Below are 14,141 nucleotides of genomic sequence, written 5' to 3' on the forward strand. Positions count from 1 at the left end.
CGGCATGCCTGCCCTGCTCCGTGTGATTGGCAAATCTATCTGCCAAAACATTTGAGTTGGCAACGCTTCGCCTACAACAAAAAACATCTGATGACCATCACAGCTGTTAACAACATTAAATTCGTGCCGGGAACATATATTTGCATTATATGATTTCAATTTTGTTTGAGTTAGATTATAAGATAAAATGTTGAAGAACATCGGCCAATTAAGTACAAAGCAAATGCTGCAAGGCTATAAAATTAGTTTCTGTGACAGCAGTTCAACAGCTAAATTTAGCACGCAACCTGTCTACCAAAATATTTTCGATAGAAATGCAAAACGTTTGCAGAAGGAACGTGCGGCGCGGAAGTAAGTACCTAAACTATATACTAAACATTTTTTATAAAACTGTCGCTTTCACAGCGCGAATGTGGAGCTTTATGACTATTTGAAGGAGGAGGTGGGCTTCCGTTTGGCCGATCGCATTATCGACATAAAGCGCGAATTCACAAATGCCGCAGACATTGGTTGCAGTCGCGGTTTCCTCTCGAAGCACATCATGGCGGAAAGTGTGCAGCACTTAACGCTGTGCGATACAAGCCCCACTATGCTGGAGCAAGCACAGGGTACGCCGGGTCTGAAAATGACCAAGCTCGAGGTGGATGAGGAGAAATTAGATGTAATGTGTCACTGAGTCATTACGTATTTTCACGTTAAGTTATTTAAAAACATTTAAATTTCAGTTTCCTGAAAACTCGCTGGATTTAGTCATATCCAGTTTGAGTTTGCATTGGGTTAACGACTTGCCAGGCTGTTTTTCAAAAATTATACGTAGCTTACAACCGGATGGAGTGTTCATAGCATCACTGTTCGGCGGTGATACGTTATATGAACTACGCTCATCGCTGCAATTGGCCGAAATCGAACGCAAAGGTGGACTGGCGCCGCATATTTCGCCCTTTACGCAGGTAATTTTCATAAAAGACGACATAGCATAACTAAATGGTTGTTTGAAATATTTCCACAGATAAGGGACGTAGGCGCTTTATTGAATCGCGCCGGTTTCACTATGCTAACCATTGATACTGATGAAATTGTCGTCGGGTTTCCAAGCATGTTTGAGCTTATGTGGGATTTAAAGGGTATGGCTGAGAACAATGCAGCATTCAATAGACCAGTGCATATAAGTCGCGAAACTTTGCTAGCAGCAAGCGCTATTTATAAGGAGTTATATGCTAAGGTAAAGTTTAAATCGACATTATTCACAAAAAATAATTGTACAAAAATATTTTACTTTTAAGGATGACGGAGTTACGGCCACCTTTCAAATAATATATTTTGTCGGCTGGAAGCCAAGCCCTAATCAGCCCAAACCTTTGGAGAGAGGTACCGGCGAAGTCTCATTAAAAGATTTGGGCAAGATTATCGAGTCAGGCGGACCAAAAAAAGCGTCATAAACGAAGTGCGTCGTGTATGATTCCGAATATGCTGGCTTCAATGTGACTGTTAAGTTATAGATACTTTAAAGAAAAGTTGTTAATTTTTGTATTATAGCAAATGACGCTTTGGAAATAATATATTTTAAATGTATTTGAACTAAACGCTATAATATATTTATGTATGTATGTATATGCATACAGAGTGCAGCAGTTTTTGTTATACAAAAAGGGTTTTTTGTTTTTATTCTAAAATTTGGTAAAAGGTTTTCAAAAAAAATAAAATAAACATTAGCGAGTATCACTTTGGTTTAAATTTGTTTATGTTTTGTTGTACATATGTATACCAACTGATTTACGCGATAAGCATAAATTTAGCACACTTAGTTACTGAAGATAAATACGTAGTTAAAATATATGTATTTAAAAAATATACGAAAATCAAATCTAAAAGAAGTGTTCGCACTTGCGTTCTGCTACTTCGTGCAGTGCATCAGAAAAATATGAATTTGAAAAGAAATTATAGTTTAGCATACTTAAATATTTTTGATGCGTTACTACTAATATTTGCTTTTTACACATTGTTTTTTTTTCTCATTTTTTATTAAATATTTTTTGCGTTTCATAAATGGACGTGATACATTAACGTTTTTGTTAATAATTAGTGTCACTTGCAGCGCGTTATTTGCTTTTATTTATTTTTTTATTAATAATTTACATATAGCATATTTTTGTTTTTAACTGTAAACTGTAAATGTTTTAAACTCGCATAACATCGTTAATTTTTATTTTTAATTGCATTTCGTAATTAATTTCTTGTTATTTTCAAATGCAAGACACATCGTAAACATTTTGTCTTTTGCAATTTTCATAATGAACTGTCCATGTTTGGCTACGCATTTAAATTTATGATCCAGTAGGAAATTTTGTAATTATTACAAACTTTTAACTTGTCTATATGGATAATCAACATTTTGTTTTTCTATTCGTTATTGACATTCTTTTTACATAAAAAAAAAGTATGTAAAAAAAGTTTAGTACCTTTCCTGACTCTAAGGGCCGTTTCCTCAAATAGGTTTAAAATTTTATCTGCCCTTTAAACACAAATTTTCTTCTGAAAAATGTGTTTGGAGGGCAGATAAATTTTAAAACCTACTTGAGAAAACGGCACTAACTGTAAAATTTTTAAATTAAAACTACATATATATATATATCGTCACCTGAAATGCAAAAAGACGTAACCAAACATCATCGTTGAAATGCAAAAAGTCATTATTAATAAAAAATTCAAAATTAACTTTTTGATTTATGTATATGATGGATTTCATCGAATTACAACTCCCCACATCATTTTATGAAAAAAAAAATATAATATTAGTCATAACTTTTTCCATTTCAATTACGACGTTGTTACGTCTTTTTGCATTTCAGGTGACGATATGTACTTACGAAAGCATCTGTTATGTATGAATTTTTATGTTAGATATACTGTACATCGGAGTAGAAGCTCGGCCAAACACTAACATATGTGTAAGCGCCAATCTATTATTATTATTATTATACATACATATTTTATTGGAAAGAAAACTGATAAGGAATGGAAGTATTTGTACAAATTTAAATGCTACAGGAAAATTTAAATGTATATTGAAAATCCGCAGCTATGTTCAAGCCAAGGCACATTAAACAGGTAGTATCAGTAGAGCAAAAACAACATTTGCGTGTATTTTGTTGTTGCTTCTGGTATCGAAAGTGTCAAAAACTGTTCTGAATTTTTTCTTCTAAATCAAAGCGTGCCATGTGAAATACAAAAAATTATAAAAAATAAAAAATTGAAATTGGAAAAAATAAAAATTGTTGCAACTTTCTTTCCTAGTAAATTTGTTTGCTTCTCGAAGCATTGATCCATCCTTTACAAGGGCCAGTAATCAGCGGTTGTGCTGCTGAGTTGGGCGAACGTTCCAAAAGCTGCTATTCAATCGCTTGTTTTGTCTGGAAAAAGGTTTCACATGCAAATGGATTTTAACATTTCAGAATTTTTGTGAGAAAAAATTAAAAATATTTGACATTTTCGAGACCAAATAATTTGAAAATAAATCAAATCAGCTGCTCTACTGATACTACCTGTTCAATGTACCTTGGTTCAAGCATATCGTCGCCCGTATGCCAGAAGCATGAATGTGTAAAAATGAAAATTTTGGGAAATCAAGTTTGAAAGTTTTTTTTTACGAGATTTAACTCTATGTAATTGAAATTGTAAAATATATGGTTTCCGTGTACGCATGGTATTCCGGGTTTTGGTATAACATAGAGCATCCAAAGGTTGGTCAAGTCAACCCAATAGCTCAAAACTGATAAATTTGCACATTCATGCTTCTGGCATAAGGGTGACGATATGTAGTTAGGGGAAACAGCGGTAGAAATATTAGAGAAACGACTTTAAAATGAAAAAGCTTTAAAATTCTCGAGCAAGAAGAAACTTTCTATTAACGGTCAAAACATGTATATACATACATACATATATAGTATATATAAATACATATATGTACATATTTGTATACTTATGTAATAATATCTCAAAATTCAAATTGAATTGCTTCTCCAGCTGGTAGAATTCTGCTAACTTTCTGGCCACGGCGCCGCCGTTAGGAAACGAAAAAATCTGGATTTGAAAGCTTTTTAACCGACGTCACAAAAAGGAGAACGTTATCAGTTCGGAATATTTTTTGTTTTCTTTTTTTTATGTATGTATGTTACCGCACAACTTTGGACTACATTAACCGATTTCCTAATTCTTTTTCTTTTTATGGAAAGGTGTTACCTCACAGGTTACCATACTAATTTGGTTTATATCCGATTACTGGATCATGAAGAAATTAACGATAATCTTAAATTTTTATATGAGAATTGAAGTCGGTTTTGTTTTTTGCTTAAAAATTACTTGTAATTATAGCTCATTGTAAGAAAATGTGTCTTCATTTTTACTTTAATAGCGTATGCAAAGTGTAAGCTTTAAAGCGATTTTTCTTGAGTTTTTGATTTATTGGATTATGACACTCCTGCAACAAAGGTACGATATGTACTTACATAATTATGTACATATGTATATGAAAAACCATTTTGACCGTCTCGAAGTCTACAATTTGAGTTTAATTGAGAATGCAACTAAAACTTCACTCCCAGCTGATTGTACAGAGAATAATATTTCGAAGCTAACTCAACTCCAAGTTGATATAGCAGACGTTCTTAAGCATATCATTAAATTAAATTCAAAAAGAAATCGACACTTGGCCTAAAAATAAGATTTATAACTATTTATATACATAAATATATGAGCTTGAGCCTATTCTTAAACTTGTGACAAATTGAGCAGCTAGTTATTATGTATGTAGGCATGTGTGTATAGTACGTTTTTCGTTTCAAAATTAAAATGATGAGTTAAAATTCGTAAAGCCTACTTAAACTGAATCCTAAAATAAAGGCAGAATTTCAAATGTTTCCAAAACATGTGTCCATAACTTTTGTATTTCTACTTCATATTTAGAATCAGGTAGCAAAAATCCGTTAGAATTTCCTAATCTGGTTTGCAAAACCAAACATTTTATAAAATGGAACTGTCGTTGTTGTAACAGAGTACAAATCTCCCGCAATTTTCGGGGAATGATGCTAAAGTGGCAGTCCTTGGTCAGATATGAATCTGGGTTGTTCCGGTTACGTAAACGCGACTGTGGGACTGTCTTCTATTATGATCAAACGCAAAATTTTTTGATATCAAATATTAAAAGTTGGCTCTTCGATTCTAGCCTATTTCAGCCGGTTTCGAAAGTCCAAATTTGGAATTCTAACGCAGATTTGCACTCAAATTGTCTGGTGGACTAAAATATATTTTCATCAGCATTCAGAAAATATAGTATCAAAGTCATTTGTTGGTTTTTTATTAAAAAATTAATTAATAATCAAAACTGGCTTCAAGCTAAAATAAAATTTTTGATAACATAGAAGCAAGACCGGATTTATTAGAATATACTAATATTTGTATTTTAAAATGCTATCTGAGTGATGCGAAAATAGGAATCTTCCCTACTTCGGTGCTTTTATGTGTTTTTTTTGCAATAGTTACATATATTAAACATATACTAAAGTATACAGTGAAGGCTCCTGTAGGCACGTAGAAAAAAATTGTAGCAGCTTATGTTTTTTTAGTAAATGCTGATAGAAGTCAGAAATCAACAAGTCAAAGACCCAAAGTCGTAGTTATGTATTTGTATGAAAATTGCAGTATTTTACAAACACAAATAGTTAAATACATATGTATATGTATTTGATTTTATATATTTGTAAAAAATATATAAAATGGCATTTCACAAACAATGCAAAAGTCTGATGCATAATCTGAACGAAGGCTCTTGTATAACAAGAACAAAATAGAGAATCCTAGAAAGGGCACAACAATTTTTTGCACTAGAAAAAAATGTGAAAGAAAAACAATTACTTAAACCTTAGTTTCCAACCTTATATGTACATCATTTTTTGCGTGGACAGAAAGCACTTGCAATTGCTAATTCTATTTCGGCGTGTACATATATATAGTTTACAAATTACTGACTGAAATGCTCTTGCACGATACACTCTTCCTCCAAAATTGTGCCATTCGGGGAACGAATTCCGGCTAATTTTTGTGTTACTTGATGATGATGGTGTTGCTGTTGCTGCTATCCAATTGGTAGTGCAGCAATAGCACCCGCAACACCGGTACGTCGTAAAGGCGATGTGGCTGTGGCTGTTGGCGTCGGCGTCAATGGCGTCGCCGCTGCCGCGTGTATTCCAATTGGTTGACGCGTTGGTGTTGGCGTTGGTGTGGGTGTTGGCGTAAAGTGTTTTGTTGGCGTTGCCGTGGTCGACGATGTGGAAGTCACTGTACCGGCTAAACCAGTAGTCGCTGCTGTTAATATAGATGTGCTTGAGGACGAAGATGCTGTTGCAGTCGCCAGGTTGGCCTGTCGTCAGGTGGTGCTCAGCAGCAACATATCACGTTGTGGCGTATTTTGTAAAGCATTTGCCGTTTTTAAGTGAATACTATGTAGGTAGTGTGGTGTGTGGTGTGGTGAGTGGAGGAGAGAAGGAGAGAAGGAGGAAATGTATTAGAAAAGCTAATGCAATTAAATTACTTCACAGAATAAAATATTTATAAACAAAATTGTTGAGGATATTTCTAAGTTCTAAAATAAAATTGATTTCTTCTTTCAGATGACCAAGAGACAAGCAATGGATTTCGGCACTGGCTTGATCCCCAGCGTTGTATGTATGCTTATAAGTGAAAATAAATACTAAAATAGCTTCTAGGGGGATTTTAAATTTATTTTATTCACTCTTCCGCATTTGTGTATGTTTGTACTAACATGCCTTAGTCCATTCTGGATAAGTAGGTGTTGAACCTGTTATACTATCCAAAACATAAATTTGCCAGAACATCGCGGGTCTCACGTTGCAGCTAAAGCTCTTCCACTATATGTGGTCTTAAGATTCCGACTAGGTAATCGCGGGATGATAGTTCATGAAGACAAACATTTTTGGAATTTTAGGCGAATTCCGATACTCAGACGAATTGTTGATACTTTTCAATTTTTGGGGTTTTAGTAAATGTTCTATTATTTAAAAGGGTAAGTACTTTTCGAGCTTGTTTTGGAATGGATAGTCGAACAAAGTCGATATTTGTGTAATACATAATATCACGTTTTCTTAAGAAAAAATGTGTGCTTGAATATCAAACAAAAAAAAACATTAACAATAATGTTTAATTAAATATACATCCATAAGTACATTTATTAAAAATTTTACTCACTTATTGTCTTCCAGCGAGAATGTCTCCGACGAACCGTGCGAAGCCACCGAAGTACCTGCAAGCGAACTTCGTATTGAATGCGAGTCCTCGGGTACGTTTAGCGTTACTAGCATTGTTTTTTTTTTTAATTACATGTAGGTGGATTTTTTTTTCATGTTAAATTCAAAACAATTGTTGGTGACAGGTTGATTTAGTTGATTTTTGGTATTGTTGTTGTAAAATATATAGTCGCAGTTGTTGCAAAATTGTTTTTTCAATGGTTTTTTGGAAATTATAAAATTTTCAAGTCGATCATTTGTAGTAAAGTTGTTGTTGTTGTAGGTGCATGTCGTTTTGGCCCAATTTTTTTACAGTATAGTTAAACATTTATTGTGTTTTTTTTCGAAAGTTTCGATTTTTAGTTTAATATTTTACATTTTTTTTTGAGATTTTTGTTTTCAACCAAGCCAATATTGTTGTGAAATTATTTACAAAAGCGAAAAAAATAGCAATTTTTTATTAATATTTTTGCGTTTAAAAACTTGTTTTTTAATATTTTCTCGGTACAATGTAAGGAAAACTACTTTTTTGCAATAAAAGGATAGAGCACGATTTAGCTTTTTCAAAATATATAGTTTGGAAAGTAGTTATGTATATGTGTGTGTGTGTGGCTGTGGGCCAAGCTAACTATGTACACTAGGCGACAAATGAAAGTGTACGCCTCTCATGAAACATTTTTTTCATTAAATATTTATGAAAATAAAATTCATTATGTAATATAAACCCTATAAGTTAAAGCTTCACACTTTATATAGAGCTCATAAAAATTCAAAAAATTTTTGTTTGAGACTACTTTTGCGTTTTTTTTTTTTTTATATAACGAGCGCAATATGCAAAAACTGGCGTTGATTTTTTTTCATTTGCACTTCATTAGACTAAAATTGAATGGGCTGCAAAATTGCATACTCGAAAATTTTCTACAGATTCTGAATAAAAAGTTTGGATTTTTGATGAAAATTTTTTGAATTTTTGTGACCTTTATATAAAGTGTGAAGCTTTTTTATATGGTTTACATTACATAATGAACTATATTTTCATAAATAATTAATGCGAAAAATTTTTCATGAAACTAACTGTCAATATTATGTTAAAACAAGGCGTACAGCTTTCTTTTGTTGCCTAGTGTATGTAAAAAGAGCAAATCGAAGTTTGAAAAAGGAGTGCATCAAAGTGTTAGTATCGAGTAGGAGGTTGTAAGTTGTTTAGTGAAAGTAGTAAATAAAATTACTGTTATCCTGGCAAGCTATTGGATGGAACTCTTTCTTACGTGAGAACTTAGGTGAGTTGATCAAGGAATTTTCTTACTGCTTTGACTTACTGGTAGTTTTTTTATGTGTATGTGCAAATCGCAAGCACAAAATGCTATTTTATTTACGATTTTAAACAAAAAATGTAATAAATTATATAATACGGAATTTGTAAAATAAAATCAACTATTTATTACTTAACGTGAAGGTTGAGGTAATTGAATAGAAAAAAAAATGTTACAAAAATACATACAAATGTACTTATGTACTATATATTAAACGTGCAGTTAATTTAGAGCTTAAACAAGCACTAGCCGTGCATGCAGAATTATTGTTAAGTTAATTTATAACCCGCTTTTTAGACAAACCATAAATTGTTGCCTAAAATTGGCAATATACACTCTTTAATCGCATCCCTAATAAGGCATGTTCTAGGGAAAGAAATAACTCAACAAAAAATGTAGCCCTTATTGTAATTTTTATTTCTATTTTTTATTGCCACTACTAATAAAAGCTTGTGTAAACATTTTTTTTTGTAAATTATTTGTTAATGCCTTATTTCAGTTATTGGACTTTAAAACTTTATATCTTTTACAAAAACAAAGTACAAAGATTTCGGCCATTTTCAATACCAACCTACCTTGGATAAAGGGCAACCTACATACTATTTCGTTGAGATATCTCAGTGGTTGCAACTAAACTTTTTAAAAATTTTTATACAGACCTTTTAAGACCTTCTATCATCCGAGGTGATTAAAAAAAAATACAAATTTTATAAACTAGTATTATTTATTGTATAAAAAAATCGATTTTTTAGGTATATTCAAATGCATTCAGCCCACGTAAATCTTAATATTTTGCCGAAATATTTTGGCCGAAGTCCTAAAAACCAGCATCGATTTCTGTGGAACTAAAGCTATGCAAAACTAATTTCCTGATTTCTTAACGTACAATACTGTCTTTGTTGTGTCATTTCGACTGCATTTGATTTTGCCAAAATATTTTTTTTTCGAAAATGCTTTGGCGGTTTGCCTCCGCAACTAAAAGATGAAAATTTATATGAACAATATCGCAAAAAAACCGAGTTAATAACATGAACTTCATATCTAAGTATTTGTGACTTACAAACAAAAAAAAATACGTGAAGGAACATATGGAGGGAACAATTTTATTTTTGTCTTTTCTTTATTTGATGTTTATAATTTTTTTATAAAAGTCTAGTGGCTATACAACAAACATCATATAATTCAGATTTCAAAGTTTGTACAAAAATTATAAAAAATCTGCAAATTTTCATGAAAAATTTCAAACTTTTAAATCAGAATCTTTGGAAAAACGGGATTTTTTAGCAGCTTGAAACTTGCACCTTAATTTACTAATGCCAAATGGGCTACGAAACTGCATACCACAATTTTTTTCTAAAGATTCTGATTAAAAAGTTTGAAATTTTTGTGAAAATAGCAAGCTGCATAAAAAAATAATAAACATTAAATAAACAAAAGACTGTTCAAAATATCGCACTGATATTATTTTGTGGACAACTGTACGTTTAATCCTTTTTTTTTTGCTGTAAATTTTTAAACTTTCTTACTAAAATAACTTTAGATTAAGCATAAAACCAAAATAAAATTTGCACCCTAAAGGCAAAGTTTCAAAAGTTTCAGTGGAACCTCAAATCTGCGGATTATGAGTAAATTTTTGCGCTGAATTTAGTAAAACTATAAAAAAATAAAAAGTGCGTTACTAGAAAGTCCACTATTTATTTTTTATATTTAACGACTATAAATTTCAGTACAATTTTTTTTTATTCATATGTACATACATACACATGTATGTTACTACTAACAAGGTTAAAATCATAAAAAATGTAAAAAGTTGTATAAGCACTGCAAATTTCTGACAAAAAGCGCTTACTCAATGACATTATGATAAATGCAAAAATTTTATATTTGTAAATCGAAGAGTAAATAGTTTTCAATAAATATCATTGTATAGGTATACTAACTAGAGGAATAATGAATACAAGTAGCATATAGATTCAAGAATATAGTATAGTAGATATTATAGGAATTACAATTTTTTATTAGCATAATTAATGGTTTAATATAAGTGGTTTTCAAAATAATAAAATTAGAACGATATGGCATAAATTTATTAGATTTTTTCTTTATCAAATTTGGCATACACGCATATAGTTTTAACTTTGCATACAAGTGATACGGTATTCTGGAACAGAAATTGGTATTATAGCTTTTATTGTTTTTTCTATTTTACTAGAATTTGAAAAAATTCTCAATATTTGTTACTATGATCGTAAAACAGCGATTATGCAATAATTTAAAACAAACTAAGCTTTTGCAAATGATTTAATAGGAAAGAATTTACAAAATTAAATTTTTAGTTTTTTTTTTTTATCGATACGAGGGCGAACTGAAAACAAATCAGTTCCGATAACAAAAAAAAAATTGTACATAATCTAGGAAGAGTTCTGGTTAAATTTATTCTAAAAATCGTAGAGAGCATTTTGATTTTATGCTCTTAATGTGAAAGATCAATAGTTTTCCAAACGCCAGCTGTTTTTATTTGTTGCCTTCACCCGGCAGAAATACACACAGATATTTGCCCATACCTGCCGAAGGCTAATCCCTTTTAGAAACGAAAAGGCAATAAAATCATAAGAAAAAGTACTTTTGGACGGAAGGCGGCTTGACTAAAGACTGAAAAAAAGTTCTGCGGAGTCAAATTCATGATATGAGAAGCAAGACGACAAGATTTTGATTAATAAAGACTACGAATTCATACCCATATCGTTCGAATTCTCGGACTAAACGTATTTGAATTAAGAGACAAAAATTCAGTTTGAATCGCAAGAGTGTTGTTAGCTTGCCGAGTACTTCCACTTTTCAGTTCACCCTCGCCTAAATTTTAAAAATTCAGTACCATTTTCACTTAAAAAAAAAAATAAATAAAAGAGGGAAATACTGTAGAGATAAGGGAATGTTACCATAAATTTGTATAAGTCTTGAAGGTAATAGCATTAGCGGAAAACAATTTCTGAGGAGATTCAAAAGTTTACAAAAAATTCATATACATATGAACAAGCTATATTTATAAGATTAATTTAAGCAAAAATTTCATACATATTATTTGCATTTGCAAATATTTATAAAAAAAGCATAATACAAAAATACGAGACAATGCTAATGAATTTAACTAAAAACGCGTGGATATACTATGCTGCATACTTAAGAAAAGAATTTCTCTCAGAGCATTTTTTTCTAGATGCTTTCAATTTTTTCAATTAATAAATGCATTAATACGAATACATACAAGAATCCATTAGAATATTTAAACTTACGTTTTAATAAATTGGCATATTGTGTATGTATGTATGTATGTATGTGTGTATTTATTACTATACTTAAATAAAGTATGCTTCTAAATATGGAATAACTAAATTTTTGCATATACATACATAAGTACATATTTTTTTTTTTTTATAACCGAGTATTTTGTACGCTGAGCTCATCGTCGTCTATGTCAGCATTTTCGTTAAAGTCTGGCGGTAAATCATCATCAATGTTCGGATAGTCAACTTCAACGTCCGTATGATTTAGTAACGGTAACGCTGTATGGCTATAACTATAGCTATTACTGTGCCTATAATTATGACTGTGACTGTGACTCTGACTGTTGTGGCCGCCGATCTTATTCTGACCGTTATTGTATGCGTTATTGTCAATGTCATTGTAAATTTTATTGTTGGTGGTGACAACAAATCCATTACTATATAGTGAATAACTGCTAACAGCCGGTGAGGTGGCTAAACTAGTGATACTTCGATACGTTTTCATTGAATATGCATCACCTAGAAGAATTTGGGGACGAAGATGGTATGGTGGGTTGATTGAAAAATCGTGTGAGTGTGTGTATGGTTTTTTGTTGGGTGGAGAAACGGAGAAAGAGAGAAAGTAAAGTAAACATGACAATATTAATCGTTCAAAAATAAATTATAACTATAATATTTTTTAAGAAATAATCTGCCTTATCGTGAGTTTCGTCTGAAAAAAAATTTACCCGATAATTTGTCATCCGTCCATAGTAAAACCATAGAAAACAAAAGAGAACCGGTTCGGGGAAAACTAAATTCATGATAAGGCGGAATATTTAATAAAAAATGGCAAACCAATTAGATATTTTTGTTAAAATGAGTTAAACGGCACTGTCAGCATAAAAAAAAGGGAATATTTATAAATAGAAGAGAATATGAGGTAGATGGAGGAGTATGTAGTAAAAAATTTGAAGTTCAAGTGAAGCTGTAGAAGTTGACAAAGCGAGATTAGGTACATGTACATACGTATGTATGTACATATGTACATGTGGTTATATGTTATATATGTACATATGAATGTCGATAAGAAGCTGTAGCAATGGATCCACACCAGTATTTCCAAGTTTGAAGACAGCATTTATGTACATGCATAAGTTAGGTTGGTCCTTAAAGAGATCAGCATCTAAATTTTGTATGGGGCACCCGTTTATTTTGTTCTACTTACAACATCCACGAAAATCTCAAAATTTTAAACAAATATTTACGGGTCCCTACCAGGGTTTAATTGAAATTTGATAAGTTTGACACATTAATGAAACTTCTCAAAGACAAAATTTTGTCGAATTTTTTCGATAAAAAAAAATGAATACCTGGTAGCGACCCATACATTTTTTTTTTTTTGTTTAATTTTCGTCTGTCCTTATTTTGTATGTAGAACAAAATTAAGTGGTGCCCCATGATGTTGATAATTTAGCACCACCCCAACATACATACATATACATGTGGCATTTTGTTAAAACAACTTAAATGACTTTAGAAGATTTGACTCTGAAAAAAATTATAAGTTTCCCTTGAAAAGATTTATATTTTTATTAAGATTTTATTAAAAGGGTATCTTAAACTACACCTATGGCTAGTTAATCGTTAAAATGCTTTAAATATTGCTTTAAAGGAAAAATGGCCTATCTCGAGAAAGGCTGTTTTAATAAAACGCCACAGATATGTATATACATATATAAATACATAAATATCTGTACAAATAAAGGTTAGGTTAGGTAAATATGTATGTATACAAAGAGATAAGGTGATTTGCACTAAAATACGATGTTAAATTATCGACTTAGTAGAAGCAGAATATGTCTTAAGAATAATTACATAATACAAATAAAAATATATAAATATTTATGTAAGTATGTAGCTCTAAATACATAACTCTCATTAAAGTTTATCATTAAATGCGACAATACCCACGCGCTACGAAAACTCTATTCAAGCCTTTTCTGCATCAAAAGTTTTGCTTGCATACTATTAGATTAAGTGGAAGCTCAACCGAAAACGTGGAGAAAATTTGTGCAAATCAAGTAGTAATTTTTTAATGTTACTTATGATCGGGTTCAGTTTCTAACATTAAAATGCAATGAAAAAGGGAGCTGCCAGTTTACCGGGAATACCTACTGACATTAGGCGTTTCACAAGGTGTCGTAAATTCCATAAGCCACAAATTTTATAAGGAGATTCACAGTCACAACAGCATATTTTCAAAT

The 14,141-nt window shown here is 31.4% G+C and overlaps 2 protein-coding genes across 4 annotated transcripts in view; one reads left to right on the forward strand and one right to left on the reverse strand.

The window, feature by feature from the left end:
• Positions 1-67: 67 nt before the first annotated feature.
• Positions 68-1,655, forward strand: LOC118744505 (arginine-hydroxylase NDUFAF5, mitochondrial). Its single transcript, XM_036477555.1, has 5 exons — positions 68-351; positions 406-661; positions 726-950; positions 1,010-1,222; positions 1,284-1,655. The coding sequence occupies exons 1-5, from the start codon at positions 188-190 to the stop codon at positions 1,437-1,439; spliced, it is 1,014 nt and encodes a 337-aa protein (XP_036333448.1). The 5' UTR covers positions 68-187; the 3' UTR covers positions 1,440-1,655.
• Positions 1,656-5,519: 3,864 nt separating this feature from the next.
• Positions 5,520-14,141, reverse strand: part of LOC118744504 (USP6 N-terminal-like protein) — a 17,635-nt gene continuing 9,013 nt past the window's right edge. The window contains exons 5-6 of one of the 3 annotated variants that reach the window (XM_036477554.1): positions 7,261-7,315; positions 5,520-6,494 (exon numbers count right to left, since the gene is read on the reverse strand). In XM_036477554.1, coding sequence (XP_036333447.1) covers positions 6,422-6,494; positions 7,261-7,315 — 128 coding nt within the window. In that variant the 3' untranslated portion in view covers positions 5,520-6,421. Of the gene's footprint in view, positions 6,495-7,260; positions 7,367-10,947; positions 12,415-14,141 lie in introns of those variants that run through there. The other 2 variants (XM_036477553.1, XM_036477552.1) reach the window with 2 other exon arrangements.

Source organism: Rhagoletis pomonella, unplaced genomic scaffold (assembly GCF_013731165.1).
Source record: "Rhagoletis pomonella isolate Grant_MI unplaced genomic scaffold, Rhpom_1.0 Rhpom_scaffold_00008, whole genome shotgun sequence".
Classification (NCBI taxonomy): Eukaryota; Metazoa; Arthropoda; class Insecta; order Diptera; family Tephritidae; genus Rhagoletis; species Rhagoletis pomonella.

What these genes read in the sequence shown, in the direction of transcription:
- LOC118744505 (XM_036477555.1), top strand. Translation starts at nt 188, where the DNA reads ATGTTGAAGAACATCGGCCAATTAAGTACAAAGCAAATGCTGCAAGGC. An exon ending in TGGATGAGGAGAAATTAGAT is followed by an intron (nt 662 to 725) that starts GTAATGTGTCAC and finishes TTTAAATTTCAG; the next exon opens with TTTCCTGAAAACTCGCTGGA. An exon ending in ATAAGGAGTTATATGCTAAG is followed by an intron (nt 1,223 to 1,283) that starts GTAAAGTTTAAA and finishes TTTACTTTTAAG; the next exon opens with GATGACGGAGTTACGGCCAC.